This window comes from Dama dama, chromosome 5 (genome assembly GCF_033118175.1).
Source record: "Dama dama isolate Ldn47 chromosome 5, ASM3311817v1, whole genome shotgun sequence".
NCBI lineage: Eukaryota > Metazoa > Chordata > Mammalia > Artiodactyla > Cervidae > Dama > Dama dama.
Genome location: NC_083685.1, coordinates 53,619,664 through 53,643,991, shown reverse-complemented (window position 1 = coordinate 53,643,991; position 24,328 = coordinate 53,619,664). Strand labels below are relative to the sequence as shown.

Genomic DNA, 24,328 nt, shown 5'->3' with positions numbered 1-24,328 from the left:
ATTTTTGTATTCATTGTATATTAGCTTTTGCAAGAAAGAAGGTAAAATTCAGTGAACTTTTTTTTTCAGTTAACAGTTATTTTATACTCCCCAATTAGTTCCACCTACAGAGAACCTTAGTGTCAGCATTTTTACTTGTACTCTTATGGTCTCAAATTAAAATATCTGCTTTGATTAAAGAGAGCCTTCCCTGGTGGTTCAGATAGTAAAGAATCTGCATGGAATTCAGGAGACCCAGGTTTGATCCCTGGGTGACAAGATCCCCTGGAGAAGGAAATGGCAACCCACTCTGGTATTATTGCCTGGGAAATCCCATGGACAGAGGAGCCTGGCAGGCTACAGTCCATGGGGTTGCAAAGAGTCAGACATGACTGAGCGACTAATAGTTTCTTTCTTCTTTTGATTAAAGAAAAAAATTCTGTTTTTAAAAATTATGGAACAAATCGAGTTCAATTAAAAACATAGCACAGACTAAAGAATAATTTCAGATGTCTTCAGATCATTTTTTAAAGTTTCGGAATGAAAAATGATTAGATACTGTGGTTGATGCAGTGTCCCATCATGAAAATTGAACCACTTTTTGGCAAATCTCTATTTGTATTGATTTGAATTTATCCTTGTCTAGAGCCATGCAGGACAGTCAGTTTCCAAAATAGCATTATAAACTCAACAGCCAATAGTTATAGCAATCCACACGGCCCTTTTTTCTTTCAATTGACACATTCCAACTTAGAAAGCACCATAGTGAGAATGAAGCCATGAAATCTGCTGAGGCTGGTGGCTGAGAAGACAGGCGTGAAGGTGAGAATCTGCAGGCACAGTGAGCTATCTGTGTGCCAGTCAGCTCTTATCTGTGCTTTGTTTGTGTACTTGCTCTATTGAAAGCCTTAGAATCACTCAGTGATGAGCTCTTTGGTTGACTTGTAGTTTACTTGTGAGCTATAATATTTGGCTTCTTATGAGTTGAATTGATTCATGGACTATTGCCCAAAAGAACAAGAAGGAGGAGGAGGCAGATCTGAAAGGAGAAGCGGTGGGAGAGGGGAGGATATATCTCTACAACATAGACCTCATTCTAATGTTTTTAAATTTTTATACAATTTTTAATGGTTATACTCCATTTACAGTTATTACAAAATATTGGCTATATTCCCTGTATTGTACCACATCCTTGTAGCCTGTCTTACATTAGTCTGTGCCTCCCACTCCCCCAGCCCTATCTTGCCCTTCACCCCACTGGTAACCATAGTTTGTTCTCTGTATCTACGAGTTTGCTTCTTGTCTCTTGTATTCACTAGTTTGTTGTATTTCTAGATTCCACATATAAGTGTTAATATACAATATTTGTCTTTTTCCATCTGACTTATTTCACTTAGCATAACATCCTCCTAGTCTGTCTATGTTGCTGCATATGGCAATATCGTGTTCTTTTTTATGACCAAGTAGTAGTCTGTTGTATATACATACCGCATCTTCTGTATCCATTCATCTATCTTGGACATGTACCTTGCTTCCATATCCCTAGTCTTCATTTTTTATCTCCAGGAATAAGAATGTTCCTGTTTTCTTTATACCTCAGAGTAGTGAATTCTCCCATTTAGTGCATACTTGTACTAAATATACAATAGCAGGCTTTCTTCTTGATTAAAAGAAAACTTTTTAGTAGAAAACAACATGTTGAAGAGTTATGGCAGAAGAGAAACTTACAACTCTTTATCACTGGTAATTCTATTAAATAATTATTTATAGAGCACCCACCATGTCTGAGGCACTGTGCTAGACTTGCATCAACATATACACAAGTAAACTGTAACAACTGGAAAGATATCTGATATACCTGGTACAAACTCTCATTTTATAGATTTTAAAACTTTAGCACCAGAGGAGAAAGTGACTTATACAGAGTAACATGTATAATTACTTATAGCTGAGACTGCTGCTGCTGCTGCTAAGCCGCTTCAGTCGTGTCCGACTCTGTGCGACCCCGTAGACGGCAGCCCACCAGGCTCCGCCGTCCCTGGGATTCTCCAGGCAAGAACACTGGAGTGGGTTGCCATTGCCTTCTCCAATGCATGAAAGTGAAAAGTGAAAGTGAAGTCGCTCAGTCGTGTCCGACTCTTCGAGACCCCATGGACTGCAGCCTACCAGGCTCCTCCATCCATGGGATTTTCCAGGCAAGAGTATTGGAGTGGGTTGCCATTGCCTTCTGCCAAAGCTGAGATTACAGTCTCCTAAAGTAAGATAGGATCCCAGCTCTCATAAATATAATTTTAAGTGTTAGTTGCTCGGTCATATCCAACTCTTTGTGACCCTTGGACTGTAACCTGCCAGGCTCCTCTGTCCATGGAATTCTCCAGGCAAGAATACTGGAGTGGGTAGCCATTCCCTTCTGGAGACCCCTGGAGGGAATCTTCTTAACCCTGGAATTGAACACAGGTCTCCCGCATTGCAGACAGATTCTTTACCATCTGAACCACTAGGGAAACCTATATCATTTTCTCATTGTAAAAGTGATGCTTATGGAGAGCACTGAGTAAAAAGTATGGATTGAACACATGAAATTACTTCTAGGCACTCCTAAAACCCCACAAAAGCTATAGAAAAGGGATTTTCCAACATGGACAGGGGAAATGTAAGAAGAAACGCTGGCAAAATTTGGGCAACTGGGAAGAAATGAATAAAGCATCAGTGACTTAGTGGACCTAAAAATCAGAGCAATCCTCCGTCTCTGGCTGTGCAGATTGTGTCCTGCCCAAATCCATTCCCCACTGCTTACTACAATTCCAGAGTGAAAGCTTCCACCAGGTGGTGATGAGCACATAACCATGAGGAGAAAACAAGTGCTAAGCAGAGGTGAGGAAGAGGAGGACCACCCCAGTTTGCATCAAAGAATTCCCCAACGGTCAGGGATGCAAGGTACCAGATAGCTCTGGAGAAGAGGATAAATGAGAAGGAAGTACACACGTGCAAAATAAAGATGGACTATAGGTACAGGTACAGGTATAGATGGGCTTCCCTGGTAGGTCAGCTGGTAAAGAATCCACCTGCGGGAAACACAGGTTAGATCCCTAGGTTGGGAAAATCCCCTGGAGGAGGGCATGGCAATCCACTCCAGTATTCTTGCCTGGGAGAATCCCATGGACAGAGGAACCTGTCCAGGGGATCACAAAGACTTGGACACAACAGAGCGACTAAGCACAGCACAGCATAGGTATAGGTATAGATGTAGATACAGTGGATCAATAGATGTAGCTATAGATATTTAGCCAGCCTCGAATGTATATGGTGTGAGGCAAGGATCCAATTTCACCCTTTTTCTGCATGACTAGTTTTATTGAATGTTTGTGTACATGTGTTTTTTACATTTACTTATTTATGTGGCTGAGTCAGGTCTTAGTTGTGGCGCATGGGATCTTCTGTTGCAGCCCATGGACTCTCTAGTTGCAGCGCTCAGGCTGAGTTGCTCCATGGCATGTGGGATCCTAGTTCCCCAACAAGGGATCAAACCTGTGTCCCCTGCATTGCAAGGCAGACTGTTAACCAGTGGACCACCAGTGAAGTCCCCTGAATATTTGTTGAATGCCACCATTGACAAAGCTAAATGCTTCTAATCCAAGATCTGCTTCAAAAGTTTTATTCTACCCATTGATCTGTCTATATTTTTTTTCCTTTCTTTTTTTAATTTATTTTTATTAGTTGGAGGCTAATTACTTTACAATATTGTGATCTCTCTATATTAATGTGAACCTCATGCACCTTTGGGTCTAGGAAACACTTTAGATCTCAGTCTTTAGGTTGGCTACACCCCTGTGAGACACTTTATTTCTCTAAAACTGATTCTTAAGACCATAACTCTTTGTCAGTTCTCTGTTTGTCTCCTTGTAAACATTTGAAAATTCACTGCCTTTCATGAAACTCATATTTATTTTTACTTAACTGTACCTCAACATGAAGAAATTATGAGATTATGAGAGCAAAAGTATTATAACCATCTGCATTCTTTAGTACTTAGCTATTCTGTTGGTCTTTTAACTGCATGTTTCTTCTGTAGGGTAATGGAACCTACAAGATCTTCTGGTTTTAAAGCTGCCTTATAGGCTTTCCTGGTGGTACAGATGGTGAAGAATCTGCCTAGGTTCGATCCCTAGGTTGGGAAGATCCCCTGGAGAGGGAATGGCAACCCACTCCAGTATTCTTGCCTGGGAGAATCCCATGGACAGAGGAGCCTGGTGGGCGATAGTCCATTGGGTCACAGAGAGTCAGACACAAGTGAGCGACTGACACTTTCTGTCTTTGATAGGCAGCTGAGCTCCCCAGCGTCCCCTGTTCATACTCCCTAGCTTACCTTTGCATCCCAGTCATACAGAAATACAGTCTGATGTCTGCACAAAGCTGTCTATCAACTCCAACTGTCTGTACACGCTACTGCTAGTGCTTAAAAGATTCATCCTTCTCATTCGTCTGGCTGAAATGCAAGTTATCCTATAAGACTCAGTTTAGACATGGCACCCCGTGGAAAGCTTTCTTAGACTCAGCAAATGGTTGCGTAGCCCCCTTACCTCCTATAACACCAGGTACATCTTATAACAAAGAGCTTATCATGTTGGGGTGTAATTGACAAGTCAATGGTCTGCCTACCTACTAGACAGTAAGCTCCTTGAGGACTGAAATTGCCTCATTTTTACCCCTATATCCCTACAGCTAGCACAATTCTTAGCATATAGTAGGGACTCGATTATATGTTGAGTGAATGAATGATATATGTTCACTGAAGCATGTTTAGGAGTAAAGCTAAATTTTTTGAAGAACAGAAAATAATTATAAGTCCCCAAATTTGAGACAACTCTTATTAACGCCGTTGGCTTTCTTACTTCCAGTTAACTTTCTCTGTTGACTTCACTGCACATAAAGCTTTGAATACTTCTGTTTTCATTTACTGGTAGCATTTTCTTCTGTAAATACAGACTCTTTGGAAACATCACTGTAATAATTATAATAAGAAGATTGTCTTTTAGAAGTAACATAGTTTACTGAGATATTTTTTATTGTTAGGCTTTGTTACTTGCAATGTTTTGCTGCTATAAATAATGCTTAAATGGATACTTTTGCATCTGATTATTTCTCTGTAATATACTGTGGAAATGAAATTACAGGGTGAAAATTTCATAGTTCTGAATGCAGTTGATCAAAACATCTACTGCAATGTACCCTTAACTGTAATACAGTCTTTTTTAAAGAGTGAAGATTTCATAACAAAAAGGAGTAGCTCCCTTTTACCTGATATTTATTGGTCAATTGTATTACATTCTTTTGTGAATTGTATAAGAGTAACCTTTACCCATTTCTTCTGTTGGACTCTTAGTTTTTCTTATTTATTTAAAAGTTCCCTGTATGTTAAGAATACAACCCTCAGTGAACTTTTTACAAATATTCCCAGCATGACATAATACTTTTTTTCTGGCCCCATGCAGATGCAGGACCTTAGTTCCCTGACTAGGGATCAAACCAGTGCCCCCTGTAATGGAAGTGCATAGTCTTCACCACTAGACCACCAGGGAAGTTCCCCAGGGTGACATTTACCTTTGTTCTTATTGTTCATGTTTTTAATATTCTTAGAAATTTTATACACATTTATCAGTCATTTCATCTGTGAATTGTTCAACTGCTTTTCCATATAGAATTTCTTGCCTTACTTAAAGATATTCAGTGTATTTTTTCCTCCTTAGATATATACTTATAAGATACATCTTTTCATAGTGTGAGAAGGGCTTCCCAGCTGGCACTGGCAGTAAAGAATCCACCTGCTCCTGGAGGAGACATAAGAGATGTGGGTTTAATCCCCGAGTCAGGAAGATCCCCTGGAGGAGGACATGGCAACCCACTCCAGTATTCTTGCCTGGAGAATCCCGTGGACAGAGGAGCCTTGTGGGCTAGTCTGTGGGATCACAAATTGATGTGACTCACCACACACGCACTTAGCATGAGAAGATAGCTAGACTTTTTTCTTATGTATTTATTTTTTACAAACTAGCCGGTTTTCCTGATACCTTCTCTTGGGCTTCAGTGAAATGGAAGGCAGCTATGCTAGCCACTGTACCACCAAGACTTTGGCATCAATGAGCTGTTATTAAAGGCAGTCGTATTAAGCCTCTGAAGACATAGCTCGGTGTTCACCATGAACTTTTTTCCCCCTCAGGTGAGCAGGAGCCAGCTATAAGCAGTGATTCTGATATCTCACTGATCATGGCGATGGAGGTTGGACTGTCTGATGTAGAACTTTCCACCGACCAAGACTGCGAAGAGGTGAAGTCTTGAAACGGCAAATAGAGAAAAAAGGGATGGTAGGACGCGAGGGGAAGGAAGGGAGGAGTGCACCAAGATTGGACCTGGCACTCACGTCTCCAGAACACCTTGGCAACTCCAGCGCGCTCCACTTAAGAATGGTACTGCTAAGCAATATCCAAAGTCCTGTTCATCAGGATGCAGTTCGTCCACGTCGGCGCCGGCCCTGGCCTTGGCACCTGCGAAGCTGAAAGCTGATTTTCTCTCCCATGTCCTTATAGACACACACTTCAGAAGTTCCTGAAACAGACTGAAAGGACACTCTTAGGGCTTCTTAGTTTCATTTCAGTTTTTCCCGGGGTCTTATTTTCCTATTTGGGGAATGTGGTTGATTTCTTTGGCAGTTTCTTTTTAAGGACTATGTATAGTTTACTTTATGTTCACTCCTTTGTGTTTCCTTTGATTCACTCCAGCTTTTGTACCGAGTTCTGTTTAGAAGCATCAGTTCCTGCTCTGACCAGTTTGTATTCCATCTCTGAGATTAATGGCCTTGACCTCTCAGCATGAAGTGTGCATGGCTTTGGGAGGTGCCTCGGCACCTTGAAACAGTCTAAGGCCAGCTTTCGTTTAGAATCTAAATTCTTTTAAGTGGGTCTTAAAACTCCCAGCTGCCAGAGACCCCAACACCGAGCTCTTGAGTCTGCGGAGGCCACCGCTCATGTGTTTCAGCTACACACCCTGGCTTCCACTTGCCCAGCTCTGTTAAGGACCCACGTGACTTGAGAAGGAAGCTCTAGGGAGGCACGTCAATCCCTCTGGGTCTTAAGAGTGTTTGACTGAAATTCTGAAATCACAATTTCCCTCTCGGGGCATTAGCGCCATTCTATGTGGCTCTAGGGCTTGTCCGTTGCTGGGACAACAAGCCTAATTTTCAAACCAGATACCACATACTCTTCCTGAAAGTGAAATGTCTGTTGCATTGGTTTCCCCAAGGCTACGACAATCTCCTGTTACCTCCATGAGTGGGTCCTGCAGGAGATGGAAGCTTTAGAAAAGATCCAAGCATCTTTGGATCCAACACAGTGGGGGCTGCGAGTGCATCCAGGTCTTACCTTAATTCCAGTACACTTCTGTTCAACCTCACCAGACCTCGAAGAAAGGATTTAGGTGAGTCCTTAGGAAACTGCTTCCCAGGGCTCCCCTGAGTGCGTCTAGATACCAAGTGAGAGGTGGGAGGTGGGGTGTAATAGAACACTCGATCTAAAAAGTACAGCGTGGGAATTGTTGAAATCAAGTTTCTCCTGACTGAGAGACAAAGTCAGAGGGAGAGGAAACGAGGTATCAAAATGAATTCTGAAAATCCACCTGGCGTTTTTAAACTCTTTATGTTTTTATTCTTTTTTTGTAACTATGACAGAGATGTGCTATTTTTTCAGTGGGCAATTTTGTAATACATTTGAGATTCTCCAGATGCACGGATGACTAAGGCAGTGTAAATTGTTTCTCTGGACCATTAGATGGATCACCTCGACATCTGTGAAAGGCCATGCTGCTGGGCATGGGTTACCTGGGAAAGAAAGCTCTCACCGAGCTATTTACGTATGTGATGAGGCCCTTCTGCTTTGCCACACTCATCCTCATGCAAACACAGAGTTTGGTTCTGCTGTAAAACCGTGCTGCCTGCTGGAACACGGTGTAGATGTCAAGGGAGACCCCTGAAGGCTTTTTTCTCTGCCTTTAATGATTTCCTATTTGATGCTTTCTAAGTAGGCAGCAAGGGCAGAGAAAATGGTCACCACCTTCAGAAATGTCTCATCTCTGTAGGAGTCCAACACTTCCTGTCATGAAATCCAGGGTCTCCAAGGCAGGGAGGGGTAAAGGCAGTGCTGAATCCAGAGTCGGGAGGCAGAGATGAGCCGCGTGCTTGCTGGGCCTCGGCTTCAGCGTCTGTAAAGAGAGGGTGTTTAACAAGATGATGCCCGAGGCTCCTTCCGGTCTTAGGACCACTAATGAGCATTTTGCCAGGGGTACCCATTTTTAGCAGTGAGTGGTGACATACAGCAGACTTTCCACCTTGGGCAGGCAGAGTTACTTGACATGTAACATATAACAGCTTTCTGAGACTCAGCACGCCTGTGTGGCTGAAACTGACTGTCTAAATAATGGAAGTTCTAAGTCCAAGGAGGAGTTGCTTTGTTTTGCCTTGCTTTAAAAGCCACACTTAGTCACAGAGTTTGCAGTCTCTGGATACCTTCAAATCCTGGTTCTCAGTGTGGAGTTCTTCATCTCGAGGTATTTCTTTTTCTAGGTCAGCAAAAACCTGTACCACCTACCCCTCCTTCAGTCAGCTTTGTCCAAAACAAAGTTTGGTGTTAAGGTAAGGGGAATGAGGAGGACAATTCAACAGCCAAGGAATATAAATTGAATACCATGCCCAGAGAGAAAACGCCTTTGGGATTGGTGGGTGTTCTCGCTTCCCGCCAGTGACCAGGTAGCTCAGGAGTTGGTTGCTTATGCGTGCCATAGCCCAGCAGCCCCTAAAAGATGCTGCCTAGGTGATGACGGGCCCAGGTGGCAGAGCTGAGTGTGTGGACCTGACCCTAGGAAGGTTCTGCTGCAAGCTCCCCGAGTCTAGAAGGTTCTCCTTTACCAAAGATGTGTTTCTGAAGAATTTTCCCATGACTTTGGTAATTTTAAGACCAAAAAAAAAAGTAATTAACTGGCATGGAAGCATTCAAAAACAAAAAAAATGGAAAGAGTCATTCTCACACAGCACGTCCCCCCAAAGAATAAACCCTGACCTGGGCCCCCTATGGCTCATAGAAAGTATCAAAGGGCGTGGGAACCCTCTTGAAGCAGCCCTGATGTGCATTTTTCTGTTGGGCCTAGACCAGCACTCTCCAGTAGAAATATAGTAGAAGTCCCACGTGTAACTGTAAATTTTCTACTGGCCACATTTTTAAAAAACAAAAGAAAATAGGTAAAAGTAATTTCCATAATATACTTCTTTGTTCCAACATTATTGTTTCCACAGGTAATTAGTAGAAAAAGTATTCATGAGATACTTGACATTCTTTTTCATACTAAGTCTACCAAAGGCAGCATGCGTTTGACAGTCACTCAACGGTCCATTTGGACTGGCTAATTCTCCAGTCCTCAGCAGCCCTACGTGGGTCATGGTCACCCTCAGAGAGCACAGGGCTAGAGCTTCTCCAACATTCTCCCAAGATTCCCTGACCCTTGCAAAGAAAAGGGGCTAAAACCTAATTACCACTAGAGAGAACTGGATCCCACCCAGGTCGCCTAATGAGAGGCCGAGAGACCCACTTGTCTTGTAATGGATAAATATTCAGACCATCCTTCCTGAAATTTTTGCTGGACCTGTTTAACCGTACCACAGATGTCCATGACCATTTGCTGTTACTTCCTTGACCAGTTTTTTTTGTTTGTTTGTTTTTTAAAGAAGTCACCCAGAGCATGTTGGTTTGGTGCTGAGACAAAATTATATCCTTCACTTCCACCCTTGGACTGATGTGCGGCACTCAGGAGCCAAACAGAATTCCAGATTCTAGTAATGCAGATTTACTTCCACCCCTTGTCCCCCTGCAGATGGTCTTTTCCTAGTTCCAGTGGCCCCTAGCCCCATCACTATGGCTAAAATGCATGAATTTGGGGGGGAAAAGTGGCAAGGTACATATTGACTCCAAATACGAGACTCTGTGTGGCCTTCTCAATACAGGAGAAGTCTTAAGAGCTTGTGACTTTCCAGCCTCAAGTTGGTGAATTATGATGCCCTGCAACTCAGAAACCAGCTCTCAACTCAGAAGTAAGCATCCCCCGTCGGCTCCAAGGATGTGGGCAAGAAAACGAGCATCCCCATTCCCTCAGAGTAATTTAGAGTCCCCTCTAGGAATTGCTGCATCCTGTGTGGCTGGTCCCTTTGGGCAGAACTGAGCTTCGATCATGAATAGAGCATCAGTATTTTGATTTCATCTCTAGGTTTTGGTTACCCCTAAAATGTCAACTCTGTCATCCTGGCAGGGAGTGATGGAGAGCTTGGAGAAGGTAGAAAGTTAAAAGTAGCAAAGGCGTCTACCTTTTCTCACATCACTGAGTAATGATCATGACCATAGAAGCAAAGAGGGTTTTTTTGTTGTTGTTTTTAATTGGGGGATATTTGCTTTACAATATCGTGTTAGCCTCTGCCATACATCGACATGAATCAGTCACAGGTCAGAGAGATTTCTCTGTTTGTTTTGTTTTCCCTCATTCTGATGGAAACATCCTACATGTTCCTGGGTCTGGATTTGGTCATCCCAATCCATGGTACCCAGTGGCTAGTTGAGTTACTGCTCTTACATTCCTGAAGCTGACATCCTTTCAGAACCAAAAATGATGACGGACAGCCTGTCTTGGGACTCTTACTACCATCACGTTCATCGAGTCGAGATGAAAATTCTTGCAGAGCATTTAGTTGTCTGTTGAATGCATCACCTGGACTGAAAACAAAGAAACCTCATCAAAGCAAAACCCTTTCAGAAAACCACAGAGAGAGTCACACCCTCTGTGGAGGGAGGACCCAACCCTCTGTGGTAATAGACAGAGCCTCTGAAGCCATTTCTGGTAGCATTTTTTAATAGTACTTTCATTTAGATTTCTTTCCTTTCTTTGTCTGGGTGTGTCTCTCTCTCTCTGGCTCTCTCTGACTGCCTATCTCTTTCTTTGTATGCACACCCCCACACACATCCTTTTCCCATCTTTCAGGACAGAAAAACCTTAGTGGATCTGAAGAGGTGTTATTATTGTGATTACCGTCGTTCCTGTTGTTGACGTTTTTCTTCTTTTTATTGTGTGGCAGAATCTATCTCTGCACTTCTGATAAGGAAAACCAGTTGACTATAAAAGCAAATTAACTTCCTCTGTAGTGGAGTTTGCCTCATTTTCACTTCTCATGTCACTAATTTTATCACAGACCACCTCTAGCTATTGCCTTAAAAAAAAAAAAAAAAAAAAAAAAGACTTCCTTGCCAGAAAAGTCTCCGAGGCAAATAATGGCAAGGTAACAATTCCAGAATGCTGTCTAATCGGTTATCTTCCACCCCCAGCATCTGTGACCTTCTCAATTCACCACAGGCCCCCAGGGTTAGGATTTCTTGGAAAAACACATGGGCTGTACCGTATCCAATGTCCACTCCTGCTTCTTAACATCTTGGCACAAGAACTTGCTCTTTGTAAGTGATCTAAGAGGCCACTTCTTCCTCGAGACTGAAAAAGAGGCAGAAAGAAACCATTTCCCCAAAGGGAGAGACACACAGTTCCTTGTGAGGTGCCCTGCATCACAGAACTCCCTCTGTGCTACTGGCATGGCCAGAGCTGAACAGTACTTTTGACGAGGGCAATTAAAAGGTGGTGAGGATACAGCTTCCTGATGACTCAGCGGGTAAAGAATCCTCCTGCAATACAGGAGACACGGGAGATGCCAGTTCGATACCTGGGTCGGGAAGATCCCCTGGAGGAGGAAATGGCACCCCACTCCAGTATTTGTGCCTGAAAAATCCCATGGACAGAGGACCCTGCTGGGCTATAGCTCAGACGGTCGCAAAGAGTCAGACACGACTGAGTAACTAAGTGCTCATACACAGGGATGCTTTTACCCACCGGAAGTTAGCAAAGAGGATGGCAGGGAATGTACATGGATGCTCTTCCCGAATCAGTGAGCATCCTCCAGTTTTACAGCTGACCTCTCTGGGGGCTTGTGTTCGTCTTAAGGAGTTGAACACTTGTGAGTTAAACACTCCTGATTGCAAAGAAGGTTGGGATTATCTGAAAAATAAATTAATGCTGAGAAGCAGGTGTGCGTTTCTCATCACTAGCCTCTTACCTTCCTGCCCTCCCCTCCCCATCTCATGACTCCAGGCCCTTGTAATTTATAAAGACCCACAGATGAGTAGCCACACTGTGCTCTTTGAGCCTTTGGGTGTCACTAAATTAATCATCCCAAAACTCAAGCAGTGCATCCAGAGCCTGGATGTAGATGCTTCATTATCAAGCCCTTTAATTGCAAAACCTGCTCATTCTGCAAAGGAGTTGCTGAGGTCATTTCCATCTCTCTTTACTGTCCTCTAAATGATGCCTGCCTTGAGTGCTTCATGATCAAGTGGCTTCTCCAGAAATCTCCATGATTAAAGACCTTCTCATCCTTGTGCCACTGTTAACATTTGCATTTACCACCAAGCCATCTGTCTCTGGCCACTGGATAAATATTTGTTGAGGATAATGATAAGTCAAAAGCATACATCTCTCCAGAGGCTCTGCAGGTCTGAAGAGAGAGAGGGAGAAAAACCCATGGAGAAGGTACCTCATTCTGAGTCACCTGAAGTCGTTGCTTGGCAGGACATCTGTGGTCTTGTCATCCTTAGTGAAGTGAAGGACTTGGAGAAGTAGAGAAAATCAGGTGGGGACCATGTGTACTGTATAAACCAAAGACCATCCAAACATGTGTCCACCCTCCAAATGGACACATGTTTCTTCCAGTGGCTAGTTTAACTTTTCCCCAATGTGCTCATAAATAAAAGTGAAGTTGGTTCACTTAGTCGAATGAAACTGTGAATGAAATCTTAGGGGGTTTTCTCTTGCAGGCTGGATTTCTCTTATGAAATCCAGAAATCTAAAAAAGAAAAAAAAAGGTATCATGGCCTTAGTACTGCACCATCTTGACAGTCGAGTGCTTAGTCTCCTTTTCCCTCAAAAGTTTCAGACAAATTGAGCGCTTTGTTGAACTCAGAATATTGTTCTCTTTGAGAATGTGAAGATTTTAAATAGCCAAAGAATTTTCGTGTATCAGAGCTAGTTAATTATAGCATATCCTGCTCTTTTGAAGAAAATACCAAACTATTGCCTGTAGTAATAGATCATGAAGCAACGGCAGGACTTTTCAGTCTGTGTTTGTGTTGGCGTCTATGGTACAGTGTTAAACAGGATGTTATTGCAAGGGAGCAGGGTGCCCTCTGCTGGAATTCTCACCATTATCCTTTCAGCCAACTCATTTGACGAGAGTCACCATTTCCTCAACAACTAGTAGTGATTTGCCTTTTATTGTAGTTTCCTCAGTAGTTGAGAATTTGGTCCACTTTTGTCAAAAATAGGGAGGAATGTCACAAACTCTGAAGATTGGAGGAGGGCCCCATGGAACATCTCTCTGTCAGCAGCCCCCATCTTCCACAACATGTTGAAAGGATATTGTTTGCTCTGTTTGCAAAGGAGATGCCTCTGGCTGGAATGTTTGTACAGAGTTCTAAGACAAAGGCCTAACTGTTTTGTAACGAACGTTATCTCAACTTTTTTCTTGTCAAATTGCAAAGGAAGATCAATAAACAGATTTCTTTCATATGAATGTAAATGGTGTGTGATACTGATGTGTTTTGTACATGTACATATTTACTTCCTGCTTTCACATTAGTAATCTGAAATGGTTGTACCATTTTATAATTAGAAAGAGATGTCGAGGTGGGGGAGGGGAGGGAGGGGTTGTTATTTTTATAGTGAGATGTCCCTTATATTTAGAAAACTTGAAGTAATTTTGTACTTGTGAAAAGTTACATTCCATTCGTTTCTTGAAAAAATAATGGGTGTTGTTCTTTTAAATGTTCACAAGCTGGAAGGATGATTATTCTAGTTTCTGGGAAGAGCCTCCCAAGTAGTATATACAAGACGCTGATTCTGTGGACTGCAGATCAAGACCAGCAACTGACAGCTCAGCAATGTGAAAAGAAAAGAAAAACCAATGTATTTTAACCTCTTTAGGTAGGAAATTATTATTCTGTTTGGGAGGGGGAAAAATCTCCTACAAAGAATGAATTTACCATTTGGAAATAGTTCAGACATGACATCTTAAATCAATGTCTAATCCCTTCCTACTAACAAGAAAAAAATTCAGTGAATTTATTACCCACCCACCACCCTCTTCCAACACAGATTATGTGCTTTCATTGTAAAATGAACAACGTCACTGGTAGAGTTTCACTCAGCGTCACCTCGAGGTCTTTCCGGCCAGTCTGAAGATCCCACATGTAATGGTCCCTAACTCAATTTCGCGATACTCGATTATGAGACTTTTTCCTTGTTGGTTGTTTTTTTTTTTTTTTGCCATATGACTCAAAATCACCAAAGTTACTCCTCACGGCCTTTTCATGAGTAACTTCTTATTTGGACTTTGGTTTGTTCTTAATTGTTAAAAAAAATTTTTTTAGTAGTGAATTATGTAGCTGTTCTACCCAAACATTATCTTCCGTACAAGTCACAGGCATATTTAAATGATTAGTTCAGATGGTGTAGTTATTGGGTTTCATTTTGTTTTTTCTGTATAAACCTCTTTTTCTTCTTCCCCACCTCAGGCACCTACCTTACTCCTTCTAAAGCACTTTATATTCCTCTTGAAATACACAGAAGTTTAAAAGAAACCATCTTTATTGGGAATTGTCTTCTATTAGGAGACACAGCTTTTATTTTGCTTTATTCTATCCTCTGTGTGCTTGGAGAGCAGAAGCTGTTTGTCTCATATGGGCTAATGATGAGATATTAAGGCTAATAATTGGAATCATTCAATCCTACAACATGGCTCTTTTTATTATATAGAAGACTATCGTGTAAATAAGTGCAACCATGTTCTTCTGTAAAGTTCAAAAAACATGCAATTATGAACATTTGAAAAGGATTGTGAATTCCAGGAAATTCCATTGCAAAATTTTGTTTGGTTTTGTTTTTTAATAAAATGGAACTGGAGGCATGTGTTTGCGTCATCCATTCCCTAACTGTAACCCCATCTGGGATTCCAAGGTGGCCCTGCGGGTCAGAAAACATCCATATTTATCGCTGTCATGATTGTGTTCAAAGAACAAGAGATTTTAATAACTTCTTTATCTCTCTCGGGTAAGTCAAATGCCAGGTAGACCTCTTCTTAGCTCTGTGCATCTAAGTGAAGTAATTAAAAAGATTTTGAGGGAGTTTCCTGGAGGCCCAATGGTTAAGACTCTGTGCTTCCAAAGTAGAGGGTGTGGGTTCAATCCCTGGTTGGAGAACTAAGGTCCCACATGCCAAAAATTAAAAACAATATAGATTTCGAGTAGCTGAGCCGAAGGATGGCTGCTGAATTCTCTTGAAATGTTGTTGGGTAGGAACCAAACACTTGATCTGAGCTGCCGGTGGGCAGATCACCCTAAAGAAGGTTACACCGCGGAGCCCACCAGATGGGCTGGAGCAACAGGTCCTCATTTATACTTACTTATACACGTCTAACAGATTTTAAACAGCAATTTGTTCAGATTAGCAAGATGGGAAATGCCAGCCTAGGAAAATAGGAAAGGAAGATGAAAAGGGGGAGAGGTACCCTATTTACTGTTATCACCCACCAGGCAGGCCCTGGTGTGGCTCAGAGCCTCTGGGTCCGGCCCATCCAAGAGGCCGATGTGTCGCCTCAGGGCAGGCAAGTCGTACGTGCCTGCTGTGGTTCAGCTGATGACCAAAGCCTTCTACCTGGCCTGGCCCACCTCCAGAGGCTGTGAATACCACACTATTTGCTGGCAAAAGCCAAGCCATGTTGGATGCCCTGGCCCCCCAGAGCTGCTTCCTGCCCAAGTGACCACTGCTGAGTGAATGGCTGGAAAGCATCAGGGGCCAATCCATGCTTCATTCCTAGGTCAGAAGACATTTGAAGGAGATTGTTGGTAACTGGGCCTGTGGCACATTGGGAGGCACTCTCCATTTTGTTCATGCCTCCACGATTACAACGTTGATCTCCCCAGGCACCTGTGATCACCAACGAAGCTGCCATCTGGGGTGGACGCTATTACCCAGGATCTGGAAGCCATCCCTCCTGACTCCGTCATCCATGATCCTTGCAGAGGAAATGTGCTTGGTGGGACCCATTCTCACTATGCTAGCAACTTCAGCAGCCGAGTCCCAAGGATGACTCCGCTGGAACAAGCGTTCATGACACATTAGCAATTAACAACCTCCAAGCAGGTCTTCGCTAAGTCATCACTGTTCCTCTCTGTCAAGGGTCGTAGTTTTCAACACTGTGCTATACAGGACCCCTTGCATAGAACGTAGGTTTTTGAGCTAGAAGAAAGCTGCTGGACCTTTGTTTCCCACTTCAGAGCGTTGTCGCTGCTCCAGCTATAACAGAAAAAGGTCAGCGTGCACAGCCTGCACGGCCAGCCTGGTACCCACTTCCGCTGGAGCAGAGATGTCCCAGGACACAGGTCACTGGGGGCCCTCAGAGTCACCTGTGTGTCAGGGAGCAGGCAGGGGTGACCACATGGCTTATTTACCATTCATTCAGGCAGTAGAGGCACTGCCTTCCTAGACACTCCACTCCATGCAGTATATGCATCATTTCAAGAATGGAGAATGCAAAACTCCCCAGTGCTTCGTAATAAGCCAGCTGGGTCAACTTGACCACACAGTTTCCTAAGACTGTTAACGCCCATATTTGGAGTACTAGCTGCTAAACCACTATTCAAAACATAGGAAAATGTGTTTAGGGACTTCCCTCGTGGTCCAGTAGGTCCCAATACAGGGGGCCAGGGTTCAATTCCTGGTCAGGGAGCTAGATCCCACATGCCGCAACTGAGTTTGCATGCCACCACTAAATATCCTGCATGCCACACCAGACCCGGTGCAGCCAAATAAATAAGAAAGAAAATAAGTTCTTTTCTAAGTCACAATCCTTTCTAAACCAATGTCAGCATCCCCACTCATCTCCTCACCTTGGTTGAATGACTCGTTGCACCAGATTAGGGAAACAGGGCTGGTAGGGGAGGAGGTGGGTTATTTTTGTTCTGTAATCATTGCTATACATAGAGTGAGGGTACCAACTGACAAGAAATTCGGTACCGAGACAGGTTTCGTTATTTCTGAGATGTTTAAGAACCATGGTTCCATCATTCTTAGGGATCCAACAACAGAAATTAGTTTGCACGGTATTTCATCCCACTGGTTGGTAGAGTCACCTTCAGGTCTCACGGTGACTCTCTGTTTTGGCAATTAGCATAAGGGACAGTGAGGGACTTCCCTGGTGATCCAGTGGCTAAAACTCCTCACTCCCAATGCAGGGGGCCCTGGTTTGATTCCTGGTGAGGGAACTAGATGCAACAAAGATGTGATGCAGTCAAATAAATAAAAATATATTTTAAACTGTTTCCCTTCCCTCCTCCCCATAAGCCTATGACCACTTTCAGACTTCAGAACACATCTCCTAGAGATGCATACTTAGTGGTGGTCAACCAACCAAAAAAAAAATTAAGAGACTTTTCTGCTGTGCCATCAAAGACCAGGAGACAGTTCGATCCCACATGCCTCAGAGCCAAAAAACCAAAACACAAAGCGGAAGTAGTATTGCAACAAATTCAATAAAGACTTAAAAAAAAGACCATGCTTAGATGTCCCTTCATCCATCTGCAGTCACATACCCTAGCACAGGTAGAATACCACCGAAGTCTCCAACGGTGGGTGGTGAACGGGCAGGGGAGTGTGTGTGAGGGGAGCCTGTATTTGCCAGCATGTCCCTGGTGGCTCAGTTGATACAGAATCTGCCTGCAGTGCAGGAGACCTGCACTGGGTTGGGAAGATCCCCTGGAGGAGGCCATGGCAACCCACTCCAGTATTCTTGCCTGGAGAATTCCATGGTCACTGGAGCCTGGCGGGTTGTAGTCTGTGAGGTTGCAAAGAGTCGGACACGACTGATTAAACACACACACATAGAAGTTAACAATTAAACTCCCCCAAGCCCTCAGACCTTTCTTTGGTGGAAGACATTCCCACTCTGTCCCTGTGGAAACATCCAGAAGGTCTGATCGTAGTCATGATGCCCTTCCCCCCACAACCTAGGCTCGCAATTCTGTGCCTCGCTCCAGCGTTCCTGCCTTCTTTGTTCTTAAGGATCATTCACTAAACAGTCGGGAGAAACCAGAGCCAGTGTTCACTGGCGGGCATAGCGCTTGGTTGCTACGAGCGTTGTACACACAACACAGCTGTCGCTGGCATTATAGATCTAATGGGAGCCAAGGGTCTCAAACCTCTAAGGAAAAAAAAATCCAGGACTTTGGAATAACATCAATATCTATAAATAAATGTGAGCTCAGAGAAGTTAATTACAGAATACAAGAACACAACAGGGTTAGACCTGGGAATAAGGCTGGGCCTGGGCCTGGTGTTACACCAGCAAAATCCTTGTGCATCTAACAACACATAGCCTCTCCCGAACAATGGAGAAAATTAGAAAATTAGAAGTGGTCCGTTTGCCTCATATTACTTTCTTTTTCTGTTTTGTTTTTTTTTTTTGAAATGAGGAGGAGGAGAAAGGGAAGACATTATTTAGGGCCAGAGTTTGGGCTGACAAGGTTGGTTTCCCAACCCCTTTGCCAGAGACCCCGGGGCTGCTTCCATAAATGGGCAGGCATCTCCAGACTGCTCAAAAATCTCAGGAATGGAAAACAAAAAAATATGAAAGTTGAACATTATTAGATTGACAGGAAGACCGCTGTTTAGTCAGGGAACACTCCCTGAACAGGAACAGTTCTAATTTGGAGACAGAAATAGGATGGATGCAACCATAGTCTCCAAGCAGGAACATGTGCAAACACATACGCACCATCCACAAGGTGGGTCCCAGTGAATGTTGCCTAATTTTAGTTGTGAGAGAAAGCACCTTGCCTTAAGATCCCAATGTGAGCTATTAGGCTCATTCTTTCAAAATAAAATTAGTTACGGACTTTGCTGGTGGCACAATGGATAAGAAGAACCTGCCTGCCAATGCAGAGAACGTGGGTTCACTCCCTGGACTGGGAAGATTCCACATGCCACGGAGCAACTAAGCCTGTGCATCACAACTATTGAGAAGCTGCTCTAGAGCCCGTGAGCTGCAACCACTGCAGCCCATGGACCAGAGCCCGTGCTCCACAACAACTGAAGCCATGGCAAAGAGGAGCCTGAGCATCACAACTAGAGAAAACTCCTGCAAAGATAAGGTGGGGAAGGAGGTGGGAGGGGAGTTCAGGATGGGGAACACATGTACACCCGTGGCAGATTCATGTCAATGAATGGCAAAACCACTACAATATTGTAAAGTAATTAGCCTCCAATTAAAATAAATAAATTTATTTAAAAAAAGAAGACCCAGTCCAGCCAAAAATAAAGTAAAATTATTTTTTAAAAATTTAAAAGTGAAATTTGTTATGGTGTTGTACCTTCCAAAACTGACTCATAGTCAACAACCTGCCATTCTTCTAGTCCTACAACACTGAGACTTGCTTAACAGTAAGCAGAGGAATGAATTTTTTTTCCCGTATATTATGAGGAATCAGATATCCAAAGAAAATCTCCGAACTACAGAATACTTAAAAACATTGGACAAAATATTTTAAAATCTTCTTTGAAGTGAAGTGAAAGTCGCTCAGTCATGTCCGACTCTTTGCAACCCCACAGACTATACAGTCCATGAAATTCTCCAGGCCAGGATACTGGAGTGGGTAGCCGTTCCCTTCTCCAGGGGATCTTCCCCACCCAGGGATCCAACCCAGGTCTCCTGCATTGCAGGGGGATTCTTTACCAGCTGAGCCACAAGGGAAGCCCTTCTTTGATGATAGCTAAATTGGTGGGAAAGTAAGAAAACTTCTTGAAAGCCAGAATCTACAAGAAAATACTACCCAGAGGGGAAAGTGGAACTCCAGACCCAGAGGTTCCCCGGGGCTATGTGCTGACCCCTGATGGTCCAGGGATCCACAAACGCTCTTCTGTGAGGTGCCGGGTCAGTACTTCAGGCTTTGTGAGTCACGTATGATTTTTGTCACTTTCTTTCATTGTTATTGTTTTAACAACCCTTTTAAAATGTAAAAGCTGTCCTTAGCTCACGGGCTACACAAAAGTGGTCCACAGGAAGGGTTTGTGTTTCCCCTGCAGGGGAGACAGACAAAGTTCAGCGTCAGAGCCAGAGACCTTGAGCCCAAATCAGCACCCACAGTGGCGGTTACACTAGGAAACCTCAGTGGGTCAGCTGGTAAACACACGCCTGCCGGAAGGGGGCGGGACAGGCGCTTACCAGCGGAGGGCTTGGCTCCAGATACAGAAGAGAGGCTCTGAAGGACCCCTCTTCCCACCCCACGTGTCACCGCAGATGCCCTAACCACCAGCAAGCGCTTCAGTGAGCCCAGGACCAGAATCCAGCCACCCACAGATTTCAAATGGGTCCAGCCTATTTCTGCTTTTTATACACACACACACACACACACACACACACACATACATATATACATATTCATTTATGCTATTTTAAAATTACACATATAAGTGATATATAGTATTTTTCTTTCTCTGATTTATTTCACTAGGCATAAAATTCTCTAGATCTGTCCATGTTGCTGCAAATGGTAGCATTTTATTTTTTATGGCTGAGTAATATTCCATTATATATATTTTATGTTATACATGTACATATATATATATATATATATGAGTGTGTGTGTGTGTGTGTGTGTGTGTGTGTGTGTGTGTGTGGTGTGGTGTCACACCACATCTTCTTTATCCATTTGTCCATTGATGGACACTTGGATTGTTCCCTTGAATAAGCTATAGTAAATAGTGCTACTATGAACACTGGTCTGCAAATATCTTTTCAAATTAGCATTCTCACTTTTTCTGGATATATACAAATAAATGTATATACAAGACAGAAACAGACTTATGAATGTAGAAAGCAAACTGTTGGTTACCAAAGGGAAGAGGGAAGGCAGGAAGGGACAAATTAGGATTATGGGATTAAGAAATACAAACTACTACATATGAAATAGATAAGCCAAGAATATACTGTATAGCACAGGGAATTATACCCATTATCTTGTAATAACCTATAATGGGATATAATCTACAAAAATATTGGATCACTGTGCTATATACCTGAAACTAATATAATATTGTAAATCAACTGTACTTCAATTTTAAAATAGTAAACTCACAATAAAGGGACTTACCTAGTGGTATAGTGGATAAGAATCTGCCTGCCAGTGCAGAGGGCACAGGTTCAGTCCCTGATCTGGGAAGATCCACATGCCCTGGAGCAACTATGCCAGTGAGCCAAAACTCCTGAGCTGGTGTGGCACAGCTACGGAAGCCTGAGTGCCGATAGAGCCTGTGCCCTGCACCAAGGGAAGCCGCCACCATGAGAAGCCCGTACAGAGCGCCCGAGAGAGCTCATCACAACTAGAGAAAGCCTGTGCAGCAAACGAAGACCCAGGGGAGCCAAAAAATACATCAATAAAAATTTTTAAAATAAATAAATAAAACAAATTGGCCCAGACTGATAGTTGTGCTAAGTATTGGGTAGAATCAAACCCATATCGTCCCTGGAGGAACAGTCTTAAACCCAGGCTGCAAAGAAATCCTAACAAACCAAGTTCCAAAGGAATATGAACAATCTCCACCTGACTGTCTGGGCCACAGCCACACTGCATCTGTTCCTGGCCCAACCATGTAGCCTCAGGACCCAGGAGGCGTTCAACGCACAGTTGACTAATGACTGGTCTGTCCTGGCCTCGCAGTGGAGAAAGGCCCAAAGCAGAAGTACCACATCTCCCGACTAGGGGGCGCTGTGCCCACGGAGCACAACCCTTAGCCCAAAGACCCTAGACCAGGCCAGCATTATCGGTGCAACGCACAGCATGCTGAGAAACTGCTGCTTCTGACTCCGAAAAACAAAGCCCACAATGACCTGCAAGAAATGCATAATGTTTACGATCGACGGTGAGGACTTGAGTGTCAGACTGGGTTGCATGTTCCTGCACCAGGCACTCAGCTAGTGTCAGGGCCTACAGACTCCATGTCGTGTGTCCAACACCTAGGCAGTGAAGAAAGTGCTGTCATTATGCCCATTTTACAAGTTCCAGTAGTGAAGCTTAGGAGGCAACAGATCCAGGATCACTCAGGTGCTAAGTGGCAAAACTGCTCAAACACCCGAGCCTTTCTGGCTCATGAAAGCTGTTCTTCACCACATTACATTGCCTCCCCTCTTCTGAATGGAGAGCCTGGCAAGTTTCTCTAGTTCTACAACACAGGAGAGAAGAGATTTAAACAAGGTAACTTTGTTTTTCAGTGGAAAGATGTGACTGTGATCAAAGCTGACTTCCACAGTGATAAGTCATGTGTGTCCCCACGTGTAAGATATGATGTGTTACTTCACCTCTGTGATCTTCCTCCCAAAACCTTCCTTCCAAATCAATGACTGATACTATCAAAACTGCCAAGATCAGACTTCCCTGGTGGCTCCATGGTAAAGAATCCACCTGCCAATGCAGGGGACATGAGTTCGATGCCTGGTCCAGAAAGATTCCTCACGCCTTGGAGCTACTAAGCCCGTGTGCCACAGCTACTGAGCCTGTGCTCTAAGCCCGTGAGCTTCAACTGCAGAAGTCTGGGGGCTGAGAGTCTGTGCTCCACTAGAGAAGCCACCACGGCGAGGAGCCCACAGGCTGCCAGGAAGAGTAGCCCCCACTCATTGCAACTAGACAAATCCCACGCAAAGCAATGAAGACCCAGCATGGCCAGAGGTTACATAGATAAAATTATTTTAAAAGCTGTCAAGATCATCAAAAACTAAGTCACAAAAATACTCAGAGATCAGAGGGACCTAAGAAGACCTGATGGTGAAAAGTAGTATCTGGGATGGGATCCTGGAACAAAAAAAGACATTAGGGAAAAACTCCTAAAAAACAAACAAAAACCAAAAAAAAAAAAAAAAAAAAAAAAACAACAGGCTGGAGTTTAGTTCGTAGTAATGTAGCAGTGTTGACTTTAACTGTAACAAATGCACCAGGGTGATGTCAGATCTTAACAACAGGGAAAACTAAATGAGGCACAACAGGAAATCTCCATTCTATCTAACTTTTCTCTAAGTCTGGTGGTGGTGGTTGTTTTGGTGGTTTGGTCACACAGTTGTGTCTCTTTGCGACCGAATGGATTGCAACCCGCCAGGCTCCTCTGTCCTTGGAATTCTCCAGGCAAGAATACTGGAGTGTGTTGCCATTTCCTTCTCCAGGGGATCTTCTTAGCCCAAGTACTGAACCCAGGACTCGTGCATTGCAGATGGATTCTTTACCGACTGAGCCACCTAACTCCCTACTTTCCTAAATAAAGATTATTTTAAAAGAGATGTTTTTTATCAAATGTATGAACTCAGTAAATTGCTAAAAACACAGAAATTGGTATTTGTTGCTATTGGGGATTTGTCCTTCTCCAGAAATGTTTAGAATAGAACAAAGTACTCAGTATCCTGAAGAGTTCAAATGTTCTTGAAGCAGGAGACTAGAACAAATTATTTCTGGACGTTAATTCCAGATTTTTCAACATTATATAAGTCTGTTATTGTTGTTCAATCACTAGGTCATGTCCGACTCTTTGTGACCCCATGGACTGCAGCACACCAGGCTCCTCTGTGATTTGTAAGAGATGTTAATAAATTATATAAATTAATTGTATAAATCTGTGATGTGTATTGTTATAATGACTCTTCAATTCAGAGTCATCGGCAAATGCACTGAATTAGAAGCTAATCATTTGTAATTATATGTCAGAGTGATTGCGAAGGTAATGAGTAGGTTTCTTAGCTGGTGCGCAGTAATTACATTACTGTTGGATGGTAAACCACACACACACGAAAGCACTGAGTGTTAGAAACCCTTGCCCTTTGTGCTGGCCTCTGGGTCGTTGCCCCATTTCTCCCAGTAGGGGGCTCTGTTGCCCATCGAATGGAAAAGGTGACCTGGTGTTGGGGAATAGAGGTACACAGATGCCACTTGGAACGGAATTTGCAGGTAACTTTGAGAAAGGCTAGTTATTCAGAAACCTTCTCCAGTAATACTTGTACAGTAAGAAAGGGAGACCATACACCACCAACCAACACGGTTGAGGTCACAGATGTTTCAGAGAAGGAAGAAAGTGTATTGGACCAAACCAGAAAACACTTATGTAAGTACAGAAAAACCCAAACGAACTTTTTGGC

The 24,328-nt window shown here is 43.3% G+C and overlaps 1 protein-coding gene across 1 annotated transcript in view; it reads left to right on the top strand.

The window, feature by feature from the left end:
- The window catches only part of RNF150 (ring finger protein 150), a 268,182-nt gene extending 254,501 nt beyond the window's left edge, over window positions 1-13,681 (top strand). Inside the window, exon 7 of the mRNA XM_061142396.1 lies at window positions 6,197-13,681. Coding sequence (XP_060998379.1) covers window positions 6,197-6,315 — 119 coding nt within the window. The 3' untranslated portion in view covers window positions 6,316-13,681. The remainder of the gene's footprint in view (window positions 1-6,196) is intronic.
- Window positions 13,682-24,328: the final 10,647 nt, after the last annotated feature.